Genomic DNA, 23,579 nt, shown 5'->3' with positions numbered 1-23,579 from the left:
ATTGAACTGCTTTTGAACCAGATAAGGGGTGTATTAAAAGACCCAAAGCAGCTGCCCATTAATGAGGGCACAATAACGACATTGCGTTTCGCTTTTTACCAATGTCTTGTGCTGCTGGCTGAGGCCACCTACACCACACCAGGGGCTGTGACTCTGGCTAACGCAATCCACGCCACACCAGGGCCTGAGTTGCCGGCTGGGGCCACTTACACCACACCAGGGCCTGTGGATTTGGCTGAGGCCACGTACACCACACCAGGGCCTGTGGCTGCTGGCTGAGGCCACCTACACCACACCAGGGCCTGTGGCTGCTTGCTGAGGCCACTTACACCACACCAGGTTCTTAGTTGCTATTCAGGCCACTTACACCACACCAGGGCCTCTGGCACTGGCTGAGGCCACTTACACCACAACAGGGCCTGAGTTGCCGGCTGAGGCCACTTAGACCACACCAGGGTCTGTGGCACTGGCTGAGGCCACTTACACCACACCAGGGCCTGTGGCTCTTGCTCAGGCCAACTACACCACACCAGGGCCTGTGTGTGCTGGCTGAGGCCACCTACACCACACCAGGGCCTGTGGGTGCTGGCTGAGGCCACTTGCACCACACCAGGGCTTGTGGCTGCTGGCTGAGGCCACTTACACCACACCAGGGCCTGTGGCTCTTGCTCAGGCCACTTACACCACACCAGGGTCTGTGCCTCTGGCTCAGGCCACTTACACCACAACAGGGCCTGAGTTGCCGGCTGAGGCCACCTACACCACACCAGGGCCTGTGGCTGCTGGCTGAGGCCACTTACACCACACCAGGGTCTGTGGCTGCTGGCTGAGGCCACCTACACCACACCAGGGCCTGTGGCTCTGGCTTAGGCCATCTACACCACACCAGGGCCTGTGGCTCTGGCTGAGGCCACTTACACCACACCAGGGCCTGTGGCTCTTGCTCAGGCCACCTACACCACACCAGGGCCTGTGGCACTGGCTGAGGCCACTTACACCACACCAGGGCCTGTGGCTGGTGGCTGAGGCCACTTACACCACACCAGGGCCTGTGGATCTTGCTCAGGCCACTTATACCACACCAGGGCCTTTGACTCTGGCTAAGGCAATCTACACCACACCCGGGCCTGAGTTGCCGGCTGGGGCCACCTACACCACACCAGGGCCTGTGGCTCTTGCTGAGGCCACGTACACCACACCAGGGCCCGTGGCTCTGGCTGAGGCCACTTACATCACACCAGGCCCTGTGCTGGTTCCTGAGGCCATCTTCAAAAATCCATGGCCTGTGCTGCTGGATAAATGCTAAACTGAGTCTTTGGGTTAGGGTCTTAGGCAGGCATACAGGTAGGGCTATAGGATTGCGTTCGTAACTTCAGGTACTTGCCACCTAATCACTTGAGTCCATAAATTGAGACATTGTGCTGGGGCCAGCAGCTTACGGCCATACCACCCTGAGCACGCCTGACCTCGTCTGATCTCGGAAGCTAAGCAGGGCTGGGCTTCGTTAGTACTTGGATGGGAGACTCCCTGGGACTACCTGGTGCTGTAAGCCTTTTATTTTCATGTCATTGAAGTGCTTTTGAACCAGAGAAGGGGGGTATTAAAAAACCCAAAGCAGCTGCCCATTAATGAGGGCACAGTAACGACATTGCTTTTCGCTCTTTACCAATGTCTTGTGCTGCTGGCTGAGGCCACCTACACCACACCAGGGCCTGTGGCTGGTGGCTGAGGCCACTAACACCACAACAGGGCCTGAGTTGCCGGCTGAGGCCACTTAGACCACACCAGGGTCTGTGGCACTGGCTGAGGCCACTTACACCACACCAGGGCCTGTGGCTCTGGCTTAGGCCATCTACACCACAACAGGGCCTTAGTTGCTATTGAGGCCATCTACACCACACCAGGGCCTGTGGCTCTGGCTGAGGCCACCTACACCACACCAGGGCCTGTGGCTCTGGCTTAGGCCATCTACACCACACCAGGGCCTTAGTTGCTATTGAGGCCATCTACACCACACCAGGGCCTGTGGCTCTGGCTGAGGCCACTTACACCACACCAGGGTCTGTGGCTCTGGCTGAGGCCACTTACACCACAACAGGGCCTGAGTTGCCGGCTGAGGCCACTTAGACCACACCAGGGCCTGTGGCTGCTGGCTGAGGCCACTTACACCACACCAGGGCCTGTGGCTGCTGGCTGAGGCCACCTACACCGCACCAGGGCCTTAGTTGCTATTGATGCCACTTACACCACACCAGGGCCTGGGGCTCTTGCTCAGGCCACCTACACCACACCAGGGCCTGTGGCACTGGCTGAGGGCACTTACACCACAACAGGGCCTGAGTTGCCGGCTGAGGCCACTTACACCACACCAGGGCCTGTGGCTGCTGGCTGAGGCCACCTACACCACACCAGGGCCTGTGGCTCTTGCTCAGGCCACTCACATCACACCAGGCCCTGTGCTTCTGGCCGAGGCCATCTTCACCAAACCAGGCCCTGTGCTGCTAGCTGTGGCCATGTACAACATACCAGGCCCTGTGCTGGTTCCTGAGGCCATCTTCAACAATCCAGGGCCTGTGCTGTTGGATAAATGCTAAACTGAGCCTTTGGGTTAGGGTATTATGCAAACATGCACGTAGGGTTATAGGATTGTCTTCGGAACTTCAGGTACTTGCCACCAAATCACTTGAATCCATAAATTGAGACGTTGTGCTTGGGCCAGCAGCTTACGGCCATACCACCCTGAGCACGCCTGACCTAGTCTGATCTCGGAAGCTAAGCAGGGCTGGGCTTCGTTAGTACTTGGATGGGAGACTGCCTGGGAATACCTGGTGCTGTAAGCCTTTGATTTTCATGTCATTGAACTGCTTTTGATCCAGAGAAGGGGTGTATTAAAAGACTCAAAGCAGCTCCCCATTAATGAGGGCACATTAACGACATTGCTTTTGGCTCTTTTCCAATGTCTTGTGCTGCTAGCTGATGCCACCTACACCACACCAGGGCCTGTGATTCTGGCTAAGGTAATGTACAACACACACGGGCCTGAGTTGCCGGCTGAGGCCACTTAGACCACACCAGGGTCTGTGGCACTGGCTGAGGCCACTTACACCACACCAGGGCCTGTGGCTGCTGGCTGAGGACACTTACACCACACCAGGGCCTGTGGCTGCTGGCTGAGGCCACTTACACCACACCAGGGCCTTAGTTGCTATTGAGGCCACTTACACCACACCAGGGTCTTTGGCTCTTGCTCAGGCCACTTACACCACACTAGGGTCTGTGCCTCTGGCTGAGGCCACTTACACCACAACAGGGCCTTAGTTGCCGGCTGAGGCCACCTACACCACACCAGGGCCTGTGGCTGCTGGCTGAGGCCACCTACACCACACCAGGGCCTGTGACTGCTGGATGAGGCCACTTACACCACACCAGGGCCTTAGTTGCTATTGAGGCCACTTACACCACACCAGGGCCTTAGTTGCTATTGAGGCCACTTACACCACACCAGGGCCTTAGTTGCTATTGAGGCCACTTACACCACACCAGGGCCTGTTGCTCTGGCTGAGGCCACTTACACCACACCAGGGCCTGTGGCTCTTGCTCAGGCCACTTACACCACACCAGGGCCTGTGGCTCTTGCTCAGGCCACTCACATCACACCAGGCCCTGTGCTTCTGGCCGAGGCCATCTTCACCACACCTGAGTTGCCGGCTGAGGTGCTGTTAGCTGTGGCCATGTACAACACACCAGGCCCTGTGCTGGTTCCTGAGGCCATCTTCAACAATCCAGGCCCTGTGCTGTTGGATAAATGCTAAACTGAGCCTTTGGGTCAGGGTATTATGCAAACATGCAGGTAGGGTTATAGGATTGTCTTAGTAACTTCACGTACTTGCCACCTAATCACTTGAATCCATAAATTGGGGGGGGGAAATTAACCAAAACAATGTTGTAAATCAAAGGGCTACAACTGATATGTGAGACAGATAAAGTCATGCAGAAATATATTGCTAAACCATTGCTGGTTGTATAATATTTTATATCATGTTTATTTTCAGTTTCAGTTAAGGTTTAGAAAATAAAATTTAGTTGAGTTCACGATAAATATCAGTGATGAGTATTTGGTAACTTTAACTTTAATTGTTACATTCCTTTATCATTAGCATTAGCTTTATTTACTATAGCCCACGGTTGTTTTATTTATATATATATATATATATATATATATATATATATATATATATATATATATATATATATATATATATATATATTAAATCCCGTACTGTATGATGTGTATTTCTTGTAAACCACTTGTCTGTTAAGATAAATGTTTTTCTGCTTTTGTTTGCTTGCGTGGATAAAACACAATATTTCATTAAAGTCAGCAACATCTTATTGAGCTGGTCTGGTTGAATTAATGTATCGAAGTTCTTTCATTTGCACAACTGTAGCGGTTCTTCCTAACTTGTCCGATGAGTGGCAGTGTAACATCAATTTAAATACCACCTATAAATCCGTAGAAGAAGAACGCTGGACTCTATGAAATGACGAAGACCAATCAGATTCTTAAATACTCGGAAATAACGCCAGTTTACATTCTGGACGCTGTTGAGTTTGGCACGGGTGAAAGGTAAGTGTGATTTTATCTTGAAAGAAACTAAAAATAAACAAATGGAAACAACTGACGGTTTGGTTTTTATCAAACTTTACGTTTCCATGAAAAGGCGGCATATTTTCACAGCGACGACAGCACAACTGGTAGAGAATGAGTTGGATACTTAATACGCTAACGTTACCTTCATTATTTTCAGCTTTTTAAGAAGGCGCTATCATGGAGAACAGCCTGTCCCGACTTCTCGTTGGACTCTCTGTCCAGATCAGCCGCAGTGATGGTGAGCTCATGTTGCATTAAATCCGTTCGTATTATGTGTTTTTGTACTTCCCGTGTGCGGTGAGTTTAACTCAGGCATGCTTTTTTTTTTATGTACGTGAACTAGGTCGAGTCCATTCGGCCACCGTGAAATCCGTTGACAAGTCCACAGTTATGGTTGAGTGGCATGAGAGGAACATGTGCCGTGGAAAGGGGGTCAGTAATGTCGTAACTGAGGTGATATCAACCAAGTATACATTAAAATATCCCATATGCTGAGTCTGCTTCTTCTTCTGTGTTTTAGATTGATCTAAGTGAGTTATGTATACTCAATCCAGAGGTTTTGGACCCTATAAATTCAATCACAAGCTCAATGCCTGACCCATCGACTCATGTTCCAGAAAAGGTGAGTGCTAGCCTACATTGTTTTTTCTCATAATTTATTACATTAACCTTGCTGTCAGTCACCAGATGACAGGTTAGTTTCATCCTAAGGCTGACGTTAAAGTTGCTGCTGATGCCATTTTTAAAGTGGTACACAATCTGCAGACTCTCTCACCGGATGCTCCTAATTTTATTCTCGGTGATTTTAACAATTGTAATCTTAAGAAATCACTGAACAATTTCTTTCAATATGTCACTTGTCCTACAAGGCATAACAAAACGCTGGATTTGTGTTATGGACCAATTAAGGGGGCATACAAGTCTGTGGCCGGACCTGCGCTAGGTTCTTCGGATCACAATGTTATTCACCTCCTCCCTGCTTACAGATCTGTGATTAGGAGGGAGAAGGCCTGTGTGAAGCGGACTAATGTCTGGACAAAAGACAGTTGTGTTGCCCTTCAGGGGTGTTTTGATTGCACTGACTGGTCCGTGTTTCAAGAGAGCACTTCTGATTTGGATGAACTCACTGATGTGGTGTGTAGCTACATCTCTTTTTGCAAAGACTCTGTGGTTCCAGTCAGAGAATTTAAGACTTTCCCTAATAACAAACCGTGGCTCTCTAAAGATATTAAGGATCTGATTCTTAAAAGGAAAATTGCTTTTAACGAGGGAGACGTTCCCACTGTGAGAATATTGAGGAAGGAGGTGAGGGCTGCAATAAAGATTGCCAAGATGAGGTATTGAAATAAGATTGAGGCAGAACTCAGCAGTAACAACCTCAAAAGAGCTTGGCTTGGTATGAAAACAATGGCAGGGCTACAGACGAAAGGTAAAAACAGCATTACCTTAGAGGGGTTTACCTCTGACAAACATCTGGCAGACAGTCTTAACAGTTTTTACCTTCGTTTTGAGAACTATGATTGTTCTAGGCAGACCAGCACACTGAGGGAAAAGACCATCACTCCCCCATCTATTTGTATTGATGAGACAGGGGTAGCTAATCTTTTTAGACATACCAAAAGCAAGAGTCCTGGACCTGACAACATCTGTGGACAGGTACTGAGAACTTGTGCTGATCAGCTGAGTGGGATTTTTCACTATATCTTCTCACTTTCTTTAGAGCTACAGACTGTGTGCTGTCCTCGCCCTGAGTCTCTTAGTTTCACCAGCTAGACAGCGAGATAACGATGCTCCAATAACCAGACTTATTTTCCTTTTTGCGCTGATTTATTGAAGAATGGCCTCTGACCATTGCCTTCTCTTTGACCATCGTAAAACTGAAAGTACAAAATACTGTATTAGCTAACTAACATTGTAAACTATCTTGTTACCCTCTTACTGCAAGCTAACAAGATAAAACTTTCAAATGTACAAATTATCGTACCATTTTTACACAAAACAAAAGAATAATTATTTTATCGACACTCATACTTACAGACATATCTTGTCCAAGGCAACAACATTTTAAGGTCCGTATCAGCTTAGAACGATAACATTACGGTATCACTTTCCGCCATCTTTTATTTCTTCTTCACGTTCTCATTTTTTTCCTTTCCCAAAGTAACCGAACCCAAAGCAGCCACTAGAGGGAGCTCTAGGGCAGCTTACAACTATAATATCCGATTTAAGTTATAAAAGGCAGAACACTCCCCGCCTGGTACAATATAATTGTGCCACTAGAACAAACTTTTCTAATAAACATTTTGAACAGTTTAGGGCTATTTCAAACACTTATTTATCACTTGATAAAAGCAAAACCATATCAGCGATGGGTCTCAAAAACACTTTTTCATTTCCATCTTTCACAGTCTTTACTTCTGCTTTTCGAACCTTATTGTCCTTGCTCTCAAATGTTCTTACAACTTTTCCCATGGACCAGTCATTTCTGTGTGCGAGAGCATCTTTCAATAACACAACATCACCAACTTTTATGTTTGTTTTATCATCAGTCCATTTTCTCCTTTGCTGTAGTGTTGAAAGATATTCACTTTTCCACTGTTTCCAAAAAGAGTCTGCCAAACACTGTACTTGCTTCCATTGCTTTGAGTAGAGGTCTGGCGGTCCAAAGCTTCCTGTTGGTGCAGATAATGCATTGACCTTTTGTGTAAGGAGCATTGCTGGAGTGAGGTTTGGTTTGTCTGGATCTGTTGAGACTGGTACAAGTGGTCTTGCATTCATTATTGCCATTACTTCTGCCATGAATGTACTTAACACTTCATGCGTTAGTTGGACATGTACGGCTTTCAACAGAATACCATCTAGGATGCGCCTTGCTACTCCAATAAGTCTCTCCCACGAGCCACCCATGTGTGACGAGTGTGGGGGATTAAACAGCCATGTGCATCCTTTCTCTTGCAGGTATGAGTTTAGTTCTGTGTCCTTGTGATCAATTTGCAACTCATTGCATGCTCCAACAAAATTTGTACCTCTATCAGATCTGAGTATTTGAGCAGGTCCACGGATGCAGAAAAATCTCCTCAGCGCATTGATGAAGCTGGATGTTGACATTGTTTCAATGAGCTCAATGTGCACAGCTCTCGTGGACATGCAGGTGAAAAGCACAGCCCATCGTTTACTGTCTGCACTCCCTCCTCTGGTGCGACGTGTGGTGACCGTCCAGGGTCCAAAGACATCCAGTCCTACACTAGTGAACGGTGGCATTGGTGTCAGCCTGTCCACGGGTAAATCTGCCATCTTTTGGGTCTGAAGTCGTCCTCGAAGCTTTCGACAGAGAACACACTTGTAAATAACAGAAGAGACGAGCCGTTTACTGCCAATAATCCAAAATCCAGCACCTCTGAGCGCTCCTTCTGTTAGGTGACGCCCCTGATGCGCTACCTTCTCATGATAGTATCTAATAAGAAGGATGGCTATATGATGAGCATTTGGGATAATGAGTGGATGTTTCTCATCTTTTGTTAGGTTAGCAGGTGCCAATCGACCTCCTAGTCTGAGGAGCCCATCTTCATCAATAACTGGATTTAACCTTTGAAGGCAGCTTTGTTTTGGAAGTGGCAGATTTTCTTTTATGCATCTGTACTCTTCTTTGAACGTTTCACTTTGTACTGTGTGAATGATGAACTTTGCTGCTTTAGACACTTCATCTGTGGTGTTATTTTCACTGAAACACTTCCAGCCTTTACCTTCTGTGTTTGTTTTCTTGAATGATACTGCCACACGCTTTAGTGATGCAATAGTGCGACACAATCTCATCCAATGAGAGAATCTTTCAAAACGGCATGGCTCTAGCTGTGTTACTGAGGCTTTGGTAACAAAACTTGTTATATCAGGTCTGATCTCTGCATCTGTGTCAGGATCGATCAGTGTGAAATAGGGCTGCCACAAACGATTATTTTGATAATCGACTAGTCACCGATTATTTTTGCGATTAGTCGACTAATCAGATCATCATCCATTGGACGTACAGCTTATTGCACCAGCAGCATCTGGTCTTATATAACTATCATTAGCTTACAGCTTGAAGTGTTTGTGCTAACTAAAAATAAAGACAAGATGGTAGTTTATTAATTTTTAATGAAATTTGCAGATTGTTTCGGTGAAGTTTAATAAACTCCTTGCTTTCTAAAATATAACAGGACACCGGAGTATATTCTCCAGCGTCTCACACTTCTGATAATCAGCTGTCTGCTTGACAGTTTTAGCTGTGCAAAAACTATACCTTTAATCTCAGCCAAACCGATTTACTCAGGAACAAATAAATACTGAAAAAAGCCAAACAATAACATTTAAGTTATCTAAGTGACTTATATATATGTTTAACCTGACTAGCGAAAGACGGCGGTGGGTTTGAAAACGATTTGCCAGGAGTCCGGTGTTCTCACGGCTCTAGTTAGCCTTGCCCCCGCCTAGCTAACGAGCTAGTGGGTAACAGACGTCTCCGAAAACGTCGGAGCGCTTTTGAAAATATGCGGTGTCTTGATAAACTGAGCAGATATTTGAGGTTTACACAGCTACATTCTCGCCTGAAAATATGTTAAACGTTTATTTTGTGACCCAGAAAGAATAATAAGAGTAAAGTTAAAACTAACTAGCTGCCGCCATTGTTGACAACTGCGCTGGGCTGCGCTATGAATTCTGGGACACAGCTTCTTCTTCTTCGGGGTTTAACGGCAGCTGGCATCCTTGGACATGCAGTGCTGCCATTTTCTGTTTCAGTCCGTTATTACACTCTTAAATCCTACTACTCATTCCTGCGTCCTTTGTGATCTTACAAAGCTTCAAACGATGCGTCGACTATTAAATTAGTCGTCAACGATTTTAATAGTCGACATAATCGTGACTAGTCGACTAATCGTGGCAGCCCTAGTGTGAAACTATCACAGTGAGACTTCTCTATGTCGTGTTGTGTCAAAAAGGAAGGACCACTAAACCAGTTTGTAGAAGCCAATGCAGAAGCTGCAATTGGTCTAGTGGCTGTGTCTGCTGGATTGTCACTAGTGGCTATGTAAAACCACTGTGCTGGATGTGTAGTCTTTCTGATTCTAATCACTCGGTTAGCCACGTAAGTGTAGAACCTCTTTGTGTTGTTGTGTATGTAACCAAGAACAATTTTACTGTCTGTGAAAAATCTGACAGTGTCTACTTCAATGTCAATCTCATCTCTAATGAGTTCGTACATCTCTACAGCTAACACTGCTGCACATAACTCCAATCTAGGAACAGTGTGGGCGGGTCTTGGGGCTACTTTGGACTTGCCCATGATGAAACCTGTGTGCCACTGACCTTCACCATCAATAGCTCTCAGATATGCCACTGCTCCTATGGCCATGGTGGAGGCATCTGAAAATATGCACAGTTCTTTTTTCACAGCAATGGCCTGGGAGAACGAGAGGTAGCACCTCGGTATCTGAAGCCACTGAAGATCCTTCAATGAGCTTCTCCATCTGCTCCATTCATCTTCTCTTTCTGCAGGAAGTGATTCATCCCAGTCCTTTTGCTCTGAGGTCAATTCACGGAGAAGAGCTTTTCCCTGCATTGTGATGGGTGACACGAAACCCAGCGGGTCATACAGACTGTTAACAGTGGCCAAGACACCTCTCCTGGCGAACGGCTTTTGTTCAGTGGTGACGTGAAAGGTAAAACAGTCCTCTTTAAGATTCCACAGTACCCCCAAGCTCCTTTGCAGGGGTATGTCGTCCAACTCTAAATCCAAGTCTTTTAGATCCTTGGCTCTCTCGGCAGCAGGAAACGCTTCCACTACTTTGTGGTCATTAGAAGCTATTTTATGTAGCCTTAAGTTTGACTGTGCCAGCATCTTTTGAGCGCTTGTGAGTGTCTCAACAGCTTCTTCCACTGTTGCTGTGGATGCGAGACCATCATCAACGTAAAAATGTCTCATTACAAACTGCTTTGCATCATGTCAGTGCTTTTCTTCTCCCTCAACTGCAGCACGCCTCATACAATAAATAGCCACAGCTGGAGAAGGGCTATTCCCAAAAACATGAACCCTCATTCTATAGTCACAAATACCTTGGTCGGGATCATTGTCTTCATACCAAAGGAATCTCAGATAATCCCTATGATCCTCTCTCACTTCAAAACAATAAAACATTTGTTGCACATCAGCTGAAAATGCTACAGGCTCTTTCCTAAAATGCATAAGGACACCTAGTAGTGTGTTATTTAGGTCAGGTCCACTTAATAAGACTTTGTTAAGGGACTGTCCTTCAAATTCTGCACTTGAGTCAAAGACTACTCTCAGCTGATTAGGTTTTTGTGGGTGGTACACACCGAAGGATGGCAAGTACCAGTGTTCTTTGTTTGAGTCCAAAGGTGGAGCGACTTCTGCATGGTCATTGTCCAGCATGTTTTGAATGAATTCGATATATTGTCTTTTCATTTCAGGGTTCCGGTCCAATGTCTTTCTGAGAGATTGGAGGCGCTTGAATGCTTGCTCTCTGTTACTCGGAAGCTCTGGTCTTGGAGAGCGGAATGGCAAAGGCGCCACCCAGCTGTTACATTCATTTTGATACACCTCCTTCTCCATGATGTCAATGAAGTCTTTGTCCTCTACTGACAGTGCTGGTTTGTCATCATCTTTTGTCCTGTCAAAAACAGTTTCTCCCAGTTGATTGGTGTTTGTGTTTCCCCTGTCCTTTTTGGGGTTAGGTGTGGTGTTTAACTGGTCTTTGAGTTGAAACGTGTTAGGACATGGGTAGAGGTAAGAAGCACGGCTATTCTGAAGAATATGTGTTTTGAGAACACTCACACTAGGGGGCTTATGCGTCTTCCCCATGCAGGCTTCTCCAACTATAACCCAGCCTAAATCCAAACGCTGCGCGTAAGGTGTATTGTGTGGCCCATTGATTCTCTCTCTGACTTTGTGTACCTGTATAATGTCTCTTCCCAAAAGCAACAGAATAGGTACTTGTTCTTCTACAGGAGGTACTTTTTCAGCTATCTTCTGTAAGTGTGAGAACTTCATGGCCACTTGTGGAGAGGGAATCTCTCTCCTGTCGTCTGGAATCATGTCACATTCAATCAGGTTTGGAAGTGGGAGCTTTACTTTACCATCCATTGACTCAATCATGAAGTTTACTGCTGTTCTGCCGACATTATCTGACAGTCCTGAGCATGTTCTGAGCTTGTAAGTCTCTGAGCGTGTCTTAATATTAAAGAGCTCAAAAAACTGAGACTTAGCTAGTGACTTGTTACTTTGTTCATCAAGCACTGCATACATCTTTCTAGCCTGTTCTTTTTCGCCTTCTGGATAGACTAACACAGGACTTATTTTTGAGCACGAATGTGGGCTATCTTCATCACCACAGACTTCTGTGCATTTGGAAACAACTGAGGCATTTGCATTATCCTGTGTCTCCCCGCCATCATCTTTATCAGCTCCAGAGCTCTCAGCTGGAGCAGGGGGTGGACCTGGATGTAGCACTGCTAAATGCCTGTCGCTACCACAGTCCATGCATTTTATTTGAGCCCTGCAGTCCCTTGCTAAATGTTGAGTAGAGCCACAGCATTTAAAACAGATTCTGTTCTCTTTTAAAAATGACTTGCGCTCATCTATGGGCTTTGCTCTAAAACTCTTGCACCTTTTAAGAGGGTGAGGCTTCTTATGTATTGGGCATACCTTGTCAGGGCTTTCTATAGGCTTGCTGTAACTATTTTGAGGTGAACTAGTGTCTGTAGGAATGTCCGTTTTGTGTACACTAATCACTTGCCTGTTACTGCCTCTGAAGCTTTTCTCCTTCTTGAAGCTTGTGTCGGCAGGAGGTGTGATGACAAAGCTTGGGTCGTTTCTTATTTTGGCTTGTTGTCTTACAAACTTTGAAAAGACACTGAAAGGGGGGAAAACAACTTTATGTTCTTCTTTGTACTTTGCTCCTGTTGCAATCCATTTTTCCTGCAGTCCATATGGTAACTTTTCGATAATGGGGTTGACTCCGCGAGCTGTGTCCAAATATGAGAGGCCTGGTAGGTATCCTCCATCTTTTGCACATTCTATTTCCTGCAGAACGTCACCCAGCTCTCTTAACTTTGTGTTGTCTCTGTTGTTTAGTTTGGGAAACTGTTCAATCTTTTTTAACAGTGCATTTTCTACCACTTCTGGAGATCCATAACATTCCTCGAGTCTTTGCCACACAAGGTTGAGAGCTGCCGCTGGATTAAAGACATGGACTGATCGGATTCTTTTGGCCTGGTGACCAGACTCAACTCCAAGCCATTTGACCATTAAATCTAGCTCCTCTTGAGCTGTAACATGCAAGTCTTTAATAGCACTTTGAAATGATGCCTTCCACGCCCAGTAGTTTTCTGGGTGGTCATCAAACTGCAAAAGTCCAGTACTTAACATTTCCCTCCGTGTCAGGTACCTTGTAATATCCTGGACACCCTGTGTCTCTGTTGATGTTTGAAGAGTGTTGTACGGATAAGGTTTGGGGGAATCCAGTCTCTCTCTCTGTTGTGTTTGGAGTTCCACTTTAACATTAGCCTTTTGAGCACTGTGTGAGCCGTCATTGTCTATATCTGCATTCATAGCCATTTCGCATTGTTCACGTGCAGCTTTGTGGCAGGCAAGTGGATCTACTTTTAATTTGAATCCTTCAAGGCAAATATCTGAGTGTTTTTGTACATACTCTGCTGTGCATTGCTTTGGACTGGCGGGTGGTCCCACCAATGGATAGCGCAGTTCACTTTTTGAGAGTCCCTCCTCTTCTTCATAAACTGCAACCTCTGCTTCTGCAACTGCAACAGCCTTTTGGCAGCTCAAAACATGTAAATTAGCCTCAAGTTCAGTTTTTTGTTTCATTATAGCTGCTTCTCTTTCTGAATACGCCAGCTGTGCACGTGCAGCCTCTGCTCTTGCTCGTGCTTTAAGTGCTGCAGAACTTGTGGATGAACGCTTGGATGTACGCGAGCGTCTAGACTCCGCCTGTGTGTCTGCGTTGCTTGCATTATCCTTGTTCTCCATATCCTCTGCGTTGTGCACTTGTTTTGTTTCTCTTTGGTCTGGTGTTTCTTCCTCTTCTGGAAGATCCAGTTGATATTGCTTTCCTGACCGTAGACTCATAACTGATGTGCTGAAAATAGCTCCTCGTGGTTGTGCCCGCTGCGCTAATGTCTTTTTACTATGCTGTCCTCGCCCTGAGTCTCTTAGTTTCACCAGCTAGACAGTGAGATAACGATGCTCCAATAACCAGACTTATTTTCCTTTTTGCACTGATTTATTGAAGAATGGCCTCTGACCATTGCCTTCTCTTTGACCATCGTAAAACTGAAAGTACAAAATACTGTATTAGCTAACTAACATTGTAAACTATCTTGTTACCCTCTTACTGCAAGCTAACAAGATAAAACTTTCAAATGTACAAATTATCGTACCATTTTTACACAAAACAAAAGAATAATTATTTTATCGACACTCATACTTACAGACATATCTTGTCCAAGGCAACAACATTTTAAGGTCCGTATCAGCTTAGAACGATAACATTACGGTATCACTTTCCGCCATCTTTTATTTCTTCTTCACGTTCTCATTTTTTTCCTTTCCCAAAGTAACCGAACCCAAAGCAGCCACTAGAGGGAGCTCTAGGGCAGCTTACAACTATAATATCCGATTTAAGTTATAAAAGGCAGAACAGACTGTACCTAAAATTTGGAAACATGCAATCATTGTTCCTGTTCCTAAGGGCAGTTCTCCTAAGGCACTGAATGATTTTAGGCCTGTGGCTCTGACTTCTTTAGTGATGAAGACATTTGAGAAGATAATTAAGAAGGAGATTTTAATGCATGTTGAACACCATCTTGACCCCTTCCAGTTTGCCTATAGAGCAGGGAGAGGTGTGGAGGATGCTGCTGTCACACTCCTGCATCTCTTGTATAAGCATCTTGAGGCCCCCCACACCCATGCAAGATTATTATTTGCTGACTTTTCATCTGCATTTAATACAATTCAACCCCTCTTACTTGCTGACAGCCTTTACAATCATTTCAAGCTTGACACTAGTCTGGTCTGCTGGGTGACAGACTTTCTGACTAATAGGTCACAATGTGTGAGAGTAAATCATGTCTTTTCTGATGTGCTCTCCTCCTCTACTGGATCACCCCAGGGTTGTTGCCTCTCTCCCCTTCTGTTCATTCTGTACACAAATGAGTGTCGCAGCAATTTCACAAACAGACACATCCTGAAGTTTGCTGACAACACAGTGATCGTCAGTCTTCTAGTGGGGGACGAGTCAGGCCATGGACAGGTTGTAGATGATTTTGTGAATTGGTGTGATGAGTCCTTCCTTTCACTTAACGTGTCAAAAACGAAAGACATGATTATTGATTTTAGGAAGTCCTCTTCTAGCTCATCACCCACTATCATTAAAACTGCCGATATTGGGATCGTTGAGAGTTATAAATATCTAGGTGTGGTACTTGACCATAAACTGTGTTTTGAATCTCATGCTGATGTCACTACTAAAAAAGTTCAACAAAGACTGTTCTTTTTAAGGAAAATGAGATCTTTTAACGTCTCATCCGAGATGTTGTCCTTGTTTTATAGAAGTTTTATCAAATCTGTGATGTCTTTTTGTATCGCTGCCTGGTTTGGTAACCTGACGGTGAAGAATAAGAATCGGTTGGGACTTCTGGTAAAAACTGCTAGCAAAATTTCAGGGCGCTGGCAAGATGGACTTTTGGCCATTTACAATAGAAATGTGCTTAGAAAGGCTCATTCTATTATTAATTGTGTGAACCATCCACTTCACAGTGAGTTTGAGTTGTTGCCTTCCGGCCGCCGTTTTAGAGTACCTCCGAGGAGGACTAAAAGACTCCAGGTCTCTTTTATCCCTACTGCGTCTTGTCTCCTTAATGGCAAATAATTGTCCTTGAATTTTCTATCATTATTATTGTTTTATAGTATTGTTCTGTTTGTTCTTATCCTCCTGCTGCTAAACTAATTTCCCCTTGTGGGACAATAAAGAAATTGAATTGAATTGATGTTCCTGCTTCCTTGTGTAGCCTCTCCTGTGACATTAAGTTGACCCTTATTTCAGGTGAGGATGCATGTGAGTTGAATTTGAATGTTCAGTAGAAGCCTTATGCTGTATGAGGTGTAATCCAAAAGGAACGCAACTGTAGTTGTAAATGAACACTTCCCATGAGCAAACCTGAAGCAATGCTCTACTCCACACGTTGATGACAGTGGATTAATTCAAATTGAGCATTTTTGTTTGTTTTATAAGTGATAAACGCCAGATGATGATTTTTAAATACATCATCTGGATTTAAAAATCTCCCTCTGCTTTTATACTGTTTGATGTAACTACATGCAGAATGATGTTCTAATAACTTACATTACACATAAGTACACGGTGCTTCTTATGAGAGAGTTAAGTGGCTGACTGGACTGGGCATTATACAGTTTTCTTTCTGTTTTTATTCTGTAGAAATACGAGGGTCGACTGCGCTCCTCTAGGATTCCTGCACCTGCCTCCTGTATGTAAATATTGAGTCTCTGTGTGTGTCAGGTGTAAATGTGAAGTACTCTTGCCTAATGGCTTCTTTCCTTCCAAAAGCTTCTACTACAGCAGTCACCAGAACTGAAGAGTCAGGTCGGCACGGCGTGCATGTTTTTTGTTAAAGCAAATCTAATCTGTCCTGTTTTGGTTATGGGTGCAAGGGCGAGGAGTGACAGTCCTGCAAGAGCTGAACTCTGCTCCCAGATTTTAGATGTACATTAGATTAATGATAACGCACAAGGGATGGAAATCAACACACTTAGGTGTTGGGTGATTGTATATGCATATGCAGCAATGTTTGTTTTTTTTTTTTTTTGTTTTTTGTTTTTTTTGTCTCTTCGTCCTTAAATTCTGCCTGTTGAGAAATAAGATCGTGCTATAAAAAGGACCGCTGATTGTTATCACTGGTTGATCAGTTCATTGGAGAATAAACAGTGCATGTACAGTGGCCTCTAAATCCTTTTTTTTTTTTTTTTTTTTTTTTTTTTTAGGACTTAGAACCATTTTAATGACCAGCACATTAGTGTTTCATATCTTTGTTATTCACTTAAAACACACTTTTCTACCACTGTGGATGTCTGATTTGGTTGTTCTGTTTTCAGAAAAATAAGTGGTGAATTTACTGTTGGTGTCACTTGTGTTTTGCCAGACAGCCTCGTACAGCTTTTTTTTTTTTTTTTTTTTTTTTTTTTTTTTTTCTTTTCCTTCTTCTTCTTCTTCTTACCTTTTTCTCCTCCATTTTACCAGTAGTGGCTGTCTTAATCCAGATCAATAATGCTGGTAATAATCAGTCTGAATTGCATAAACTCATATTTCAGCAGTTTGACTTGGTTTTGTGTCACTTTCAGTTGCTACTCGGTCCCAGGCTCGGCAGACGTGTATGTTTCAGGCCCCAGGTTCTGTTCAAGGACCAGTCTCAGCTACAGAATCCTTTTCAGCTAACCCAGAAACCATACATCCCGAGCCCCCACCATCATCAGTCCTCAAAAACTCTGGTTGGTTGTGATTTACTTATTCATTTAAAACAGAAAACAAAAAGATTTTTTTTAAAATGCATAATGCATTTTAAAAAATCACAACAGTGCCACATCTGTTTCATTTAACAACATGTTGTTGGTGACCATGCCATATTCATTTGGTTATCTGCAGGGTACAAAGTCATATCATGTACCTGTTAAAATGTATTTGAATAAGTTTCTAAGTACTTTAAATGTATGAAGAAATATTTTGGTCTTTTTCTTCTGTTAAATCTGAATTATATTTGTTTTTTGTCATCTAGTATTTCCGAATCAGCAGCGTAAAAAGAATGATACACAACCAGCGACTTTGCAGCCTTTTGTTCCTGAGGCCATAAAGCAAAATGATGAACCTGAGAAAATGCCTCCTCCATCCACAGTTAGAGGTATGTAACCCATTTTATTGGTATTAGGTGTTAACATCTCATTTATATGTGTGTGTGTGTGTGTGTGTGTGTGTGTGTGTGTGTGTGTGTGTATTAGTTTTTACCGAATGCCTAAACACTAACTGTGATTCCTGTAGCACAATTTCTAAAACTAGTCAGACTTATAGCAAAACCACTCACTGAGTGTGCAAAACTAAAAGCACAAAAACTGCTTTGCACTCAGTTTGCAATTTTGTAACACACACTTTGCAAGACTGTAGGCACAATTCACTGCACAACACTCAATTTCCAAATTTCCAACACACTCCTAGCAAAAGTATACACATGTATGGCTATCATTAACACTAATTTGCCAACTGTCTGGCACACTTTCACATGTGAAAACGTTCTTAGATAATTCGTTCACTTTGCAATCAGCCTAAGCACTATAATACAGGTAAGCTGTGTGTGCGGAGTACAATGGTGGGAGCAGAAAGAGTGAGAAGTAGAGGAGGCCGAGGAAGAGGACGTGGAGGTGAAGAAGTAGGATGAAGAGGACGACAAGGACAAGGAGGAGCAAGAGGAAGACGAGGAGGGGGCAGAGGAAGCATGTTCACTGCAGACCACGTAACCCATATAGTCATTATGGCGATTGCAAATAATCCTATACTTGGAAATAAACACTTGTGTTTGTTTTGATGTGTTTGACTAAACACCAGTACTTGAAGTTTGGATCCCTCCATGCTTATGGATCTATGACAGAAGTATGAGCTCAAACTGACATAGCCTGCCTTGTGCACAGGGAAGGCAAACGCCAGATGTGTTTTGTATTCATACCATCGGTGTGCAGTTGGCGCATTGTGTGCTTAGTAGATGATGGCTTGTGTGCACTGTTTGATACGGAAACACCATTTTTACAAAGGTGTGAAGAGTTAATCTAGCTGTGTTTGCTTTTGCAAGAGAACTAAAATGTTTGGATAATTGGGTGACAGGTTGTTTTATTTGTGTGTAGAGTTTTGCTAAATTAGCCAATAGTTACATAACATGTGCTTAAGCAATCAGAAAAAACTGTAAGTGTGTATATTGTTTGTTTGTTTTTTTCACATTTCAGGCAGGAGGAAACCTGTGGCTCCCGTGGAGTTGAACAAAGGCAATAAAAGGCTCTCTTGTGTTATAAAGCCCCCAGATATGCAAACCAAGAGGGGAAAGGTGAAAGATTTCTTCAACCATTATTTATTTATTTTTTTTATTTTATAATGTAAATTGTTTTAAACATGAGCAAAACTACTCCTCATTTTGTTACAGTACCTTTTGTTTGCTTGTCTTTATAGTTTCTGGAAGGTTCCCGGCCCAACCAGAAGTTCTTTGAGATGATTCAGGATTTCAGAGCGACTTTGGAAATCACACCCTTATCAACTACTGAAACGGTAGGTTTGAACATGGACTTAAAATGTTCCATCCAGAAAGTTTTATTGTAGCTTTGCAAACTGTAGCACAGTCATTTCTCTGCACATCTCTTGCCTTTTTTAAGATTGAGCCCCAAAGGATTTGTGTGTGCGTTCGCAAGCGGCCCTTTAACAAGCAGGGTAGGTCAGGAATAATTTGTAGATTCTCTATTCTATCATCTGAATATAAAGGAGTAATTAAGGGAGAGAAAACAGTTGCCATGTTTATACACTAACTCCGATACTCTTGTGTATTGTAGAGATTAATAAAAAGGAGATTGATGTGGTGTCTGTACCTGGGAAAGGTGCGTTACTGGTCCATGAGCCAAAACACAAGGTGGACCTCACCAAGTACTTGGACAATCAAGTCTTCCACTTTGACTACTCCTTTGATGACACCGCCACCAATGAACTTGTCTACAAGTAACTACCTAATTTTTCCTTTAAGCCAACAGTGGCTCTGATTGTACATTTTCTAACTTACAACTGGGACATTAACCAGTACAATGGAGACTCGATGTATACTTTTATACATGCTGTAATTTTCCTGTTAATGTTATGATGACTAAAATTCTGATTTTCCTTTTAGGTTCACAGCTAAACCTTTAGTCCAGTCCATTTTTGAAGGTGGTATGGCAACATGTTTTGCCTATGGCCAGACAGGAAGTGGTAAGACTCATGTAAGTCTCCCCTTGATCTAAGACTTTGAATAAATTCCACATTTGCAAAATTGTGCTTCAACCCCCCCCCCCCCCCCCCCCAAAAAAAACCCCAAACAACAACAACAACAACAACAACAAAAAACCCTCAAAGCCTTTATTTGTTTTTAAGACAATGGGAGGTGATTTCACAGGGAAACAGCAGAACAGTGCTAAAGGCATCTACGCATTAGCAGGTAGGACCTTAAATGAAACAACTGGATTTTGTACAAAAAACAGACTTTGTCATAATTTGAGTCTATTCACTTCTAGCCCAGGATGTTTTTGCCTACCTCCACCACAGGAGGTATGCTAATTTGGATCTCTCTGCCTACGTCAGCTTCTTAGAGATTTACAACGGCAAGGTAGGAAGACGTGAAGGGAACACCCTTCACTGAGAAGATATCTATTGAATCCACGTGTTCAATTAATCCATATAGCAAACTAGACATTTATTTTTATTTAGGTGTATGACCTGCTGCATAAGAAGGCCAAGCTGCGTGTTTTGGAAGATGAACGACAACAGGTTCAGGTGGTCGGCCTCGAAGAGGTCTATGTGACCTCAGCAGAGGAGGTCATCAAGATGATACAGATTGGCCGTTCATGCAGGTAGTTTAGTATCAAGAATGTGTTTGATGTTTCCTTGTTCATTTTTCTTTGTGCCTGAAAGAGCACAAAAACATATTAATTGCCCATTAGTGTAGGTAGGCAAACTCCAAGTTAGAATCTCACTGTCTTTTCCAGAACGTCGGGCCAAACCTCAGCCAATGCCAACTCATCCCGCTCTCATGCAATCCTTCAAATTGTTCTTCGGCGCAATGACCGTGCTACCACGCTGCACGGCAAGTTTTCACTGGTCGATTTGGCTGGCAATGAGCATGGTACAGATGCCAGCAGCAATGACCGGAGTACTTTAGTTGAAACTGCCAAGATCAACCGCAGCCTTCTGGCTCTCAAGGTAATCGATGGCTGATTAAAAGGCAGAAGTACTCTGTTTTCTCTCCATTAAATATGTCTGCACAGCAACTCAAAACACTGGTGTTTCCTCTCTTGTATCCTGTAGGAGTGTATCCGTTCACTGGGAAAGAACAGTGATCACATTCCTTTCCGAATGAGCACTTTGACCAAAGTCCTCAGGGATTCTTTCATTGGAGAGAAGTCCAGGACCTGCATGGTATGTTACCACACCAAATTTGACTTCCTCTCAGCATTGGATATTTTGAAATCCACATCAAATAAATTTTTTTCTTTGTTTCACAGATTGCTATGGTGTCTCCAGGTATGACCTCATGTAAATATACAATGAACACATTGCGCTATGCTGACAGGTATGTATTTAGCATATGAAGCTCTGAATCTGTGGGCTTTTTGTTTTTTTTCTAATGGGAATTCTCAGTTGCCTTATTGTATGATGAAGCTTCAAACATTTTCTGCAGAGTGAAGGAACTTAATGGCAATTCCAAAGCCAGTGAAGCACCTAAGACACAGGAGCCAATGAATAGCTCCTCAGAAGAGGTAAGCTTGCACAGCATGAATCCAGTTATAACCTGTGTGGAAGTTTCTCAGATTTAACTTGTCACTCTTTTTGTGATGTAGGAATCAGTTTTGGATACCGGTGTGTATGATGCCATATCTCAGGTGGCTGAGCTGGAGGAGAAAGTTTATTCAGAGCTCAAGGTAGAGTTTTCCTAACTTTGTATGTTTTTTTTTTTTTTCGTTTTTTTTTTTCTTTTTCCAAGATTTAAGTTACAATGTCATTTTATTTTTTTAAATTGGTAATTTCGCCTATTTTTTTTTTTTTTACTCAGAGGGCAGGTGACCTCGTACAAGAAATGGGCCAAATCTCATACAACATCGAGGAAGGACTCCCCAATCTGGTTGATCATTCCAAAAGGTTATTGGGTGTGTACCAACCAAAATATTGCTCATTTGTTTTGTTAATGTAATGTACTAAATCTGCTTGCTCATTACACAAAACTTTACCCCTTCTAACACAGCTCCAGCCTTTTTTCTTTTATTTGTTTTTTGTTTTAAATAAAGGTGTAGACTCTGTCTTAAATTTCTATTCTTTTTAATGGCCACCAGGGGGCAATACCTAGGGCTTGTAAAAAGAGTTTTGTTACTATAGAAAGAAAAACAGTTTCCAAACGTGACCTCTCTAAACACTTTCCTGCTGTATTTAATCATTTTTCTCCCAATCTCACCCTGAAAATAATGACTAAGTAATGGTCAGAAATGGAGAATTGTTTCAAGTAGTTTGCCAATGAGCATGCAGTTTGACGGTCCAATCTGCCCTTTTCATGATATCTGATTTTTAAAAGACCAAGATGGTGATGGAGAAAATGGCTTGTATTGAGGATTTAAAAACGAGACAGTGGGTTACATCGGCCAAGTTCATGTTTTGTTTTCTTTCATTTTTTTAAGTGCATTTAAAAAAACAAAACAAAAAACAAAACAAATGCATAGCTGCCAAACAGTCATCTTGTTTTGTCAAAATGAAATGTATAGCCTGACAAAGGATTAAGAAAGGATTTACATTCATCTGTTTCATCCACAGAGACAGTGATGGCTTTGCAGTCTGCTGTGGATCAGGAGCAATCAGCGAGGCTGAATCACTAAATCAAGTAGAAAACCTTCTCTTCTGAATAACGAGCTGTTTTATTAGAAACTTGTTTGTTCTTACTATATTTGTTTCATTGTAGTAACTTCTGTGTATTCAATAAAATGTTTTTGAACACTATTCATTAAATATGTGATTTTATATATTTTAGGCAGACAGCTCATTTCTAGTGCAGAATTGGATACATGTACATTAAAAAACGAGACAAGTTTTGGAGGGCTCATTCTTGATGGAATTGGTCATTGAAGTTGTCTATGCACCTCATTAAATAAATTATACCACTACTAAGAATGCAGTAACCAGTTGCATAATGAAAACCTATACTTTGTTTCAGGTGAGTTTCCCGATCAAATGCATGTAACAGTGAGAAACGCACTGTCTTGGCGAAAGAAAGCGTTTTTGAACAACTTCATATAAATCGCTGTAACTTTTGATAGAAGACTCAGACAAACATGTTTATGGCTTTATCTTACAGAACTCAATATCCCCGTGCTGGGCAAACAGGTTTTGCAGCTGTTTGAGCTAAGATTTTAAAATTATTCACATAATGAAAACCTATACTTTGTTTCAGGCGAGTTTCCCATTCAAATGCATGTAACAGTGAGAAACGCACTGTCTTGGCGAAATAAAGCGTTTTTGAACAACTTCATATAAATCGCTGTAACTTTTGATAGAAGACTCAGACAAACATGTTTATGGCTTTATCTTATAAAACTCAATATCTCCGTGCTGGGCAAACAGGTTTTGCAGCCGTTTGAGCTAAGATTTTAAAATTATTCACATAATGAAAACCTATACTTTGTTTCAGGCGAGTTTCCCATTCAAATGCATGTAACAGTGAGAAATGCACTGTCTTGGCGAAATAAAGCGTTTTTGAACAACTTCATATAAATCGCTGTAACTTTTGATAGAAGACTCAGACAAACATATTTATGGCTTTATCTTACAGAACTCAATATCCCCGTGCTGGGCAAACAGGTTTTGCAGCCGTTTGAGCTAAGATTTTAAAATTATTCACATAATGAAAACCTATACTTTGTTTCAGGCGAGTTTCCCATTCAAATGCATGTAACAGTGAGAAACGCACTGTCTTGGCGAAATAAAGCGTTTTTGAACAACTTCATATAAATCGCTGTAACTTTTGCTAGAAGACTCAGACAAACATGTTTATGGCTTTATCTTATAAAACTCAATATCTCCGTGCT

General features: G+C 43.0%; 1 protein-coding gene and 2 pseudogenes across 4 annotated transcripts; all 3 read left to right on the top strand.

The window, feature by feature from the left end:
- Positions 1-1,433: 1,433 nt before the first annotated feature.
- LOC146715346 (5S ribosomal RNA) lies at positions 1,434-1,552 on the top strand (annotated as a pseudogene).
- Positions 1,553-2,721: 1,169 nt separating this feature from the next.
- LOC146715345 (5S ribosomal RNA) lies at positions 2,722-2,840 on the top strand (annotated as a pseudogene).
- A 1,666-nt stretch (positions 2,841-4,506) lies between these two features.
- LOC146715344 (kinesin-like protein KIF2C) lies at positions 4,507-22,524 on the top strand. Of its 4 annotated transcripts, XM_085451751.1 has the most exons (23): positions 4,507-4,627; positions 4,809-4,889; positions 4,995-5,083; positions 5,172-5,273; positions 16,159-16,207; positions 16,288-16,323; positions 17,079-17,225; positions 17,510-17,632; positions 18,723-18,820; positions 18,943-19,038; positions 19,143-19,197; positions 19,317-19,479; positions 19,646-19,736; positions 19,888-19,951; positions 20,028-20,119; positions 20,221-20,363; positions 20,499-20,712; positions 20,818-20,928; positions 21,015-21,082; positions 21,191-21,269; positions 21,351-21,431; positions 21,563-21,656; positions 22,312-22,524. In XM_085451751.1, exons 2-23 carry the CDS (start codon positions 4,829-4,831, stop codon positions 22,371-22,373), a joined length of 2,118 nt encoding a protein of 705 aa, XP_085307877.1. In that variant the 5' UTR covers positions 4,507-4,627; positions 4,809-4,828; the 3' UTR covers positions 22,374-22,524. The 4 variants fall into 4 exon arrangements, with proteins under 4 accessions (XP_085307877.1, XP_085307878.1, XP_085307880.1 ...); XM_085451752.1 differs by lacking the exon at positions 16,288-16,323 and having other exon boundaries at positions 4,508-4,627; XM_085451753.1 differs by lacking the exons at positions 4,507-4,627; positions 4,809-4,889; positions 4,995-5,083; positions 5,172-5,273; positions 16,288-16,323 and adding an exon at positions 10,280-10,347.
- Positions 22,525-23,579: the final 1,055 nt, after the last annotated feature.

Source organism: Copadichromis virginalis, linkage group LG3 (assembly GCF_057382275.1).
Source record: "Copadichromis virginalis isolate Kocher_CV1m ecotype Utaka linkage group LG3, C_Virginalis_male_GT1.1, whole genome shotgun sequence".
Classification (NCBI taxonomy): Eukaryota; Metazoa; Chordata; class Actinopteri; order Cichliformes; family Cichlidae; genus Copadichromis; species Copadichromis virginalis.
This window is presented reverse-complemented; position numbering and strand designations above follow the sequence as displayed.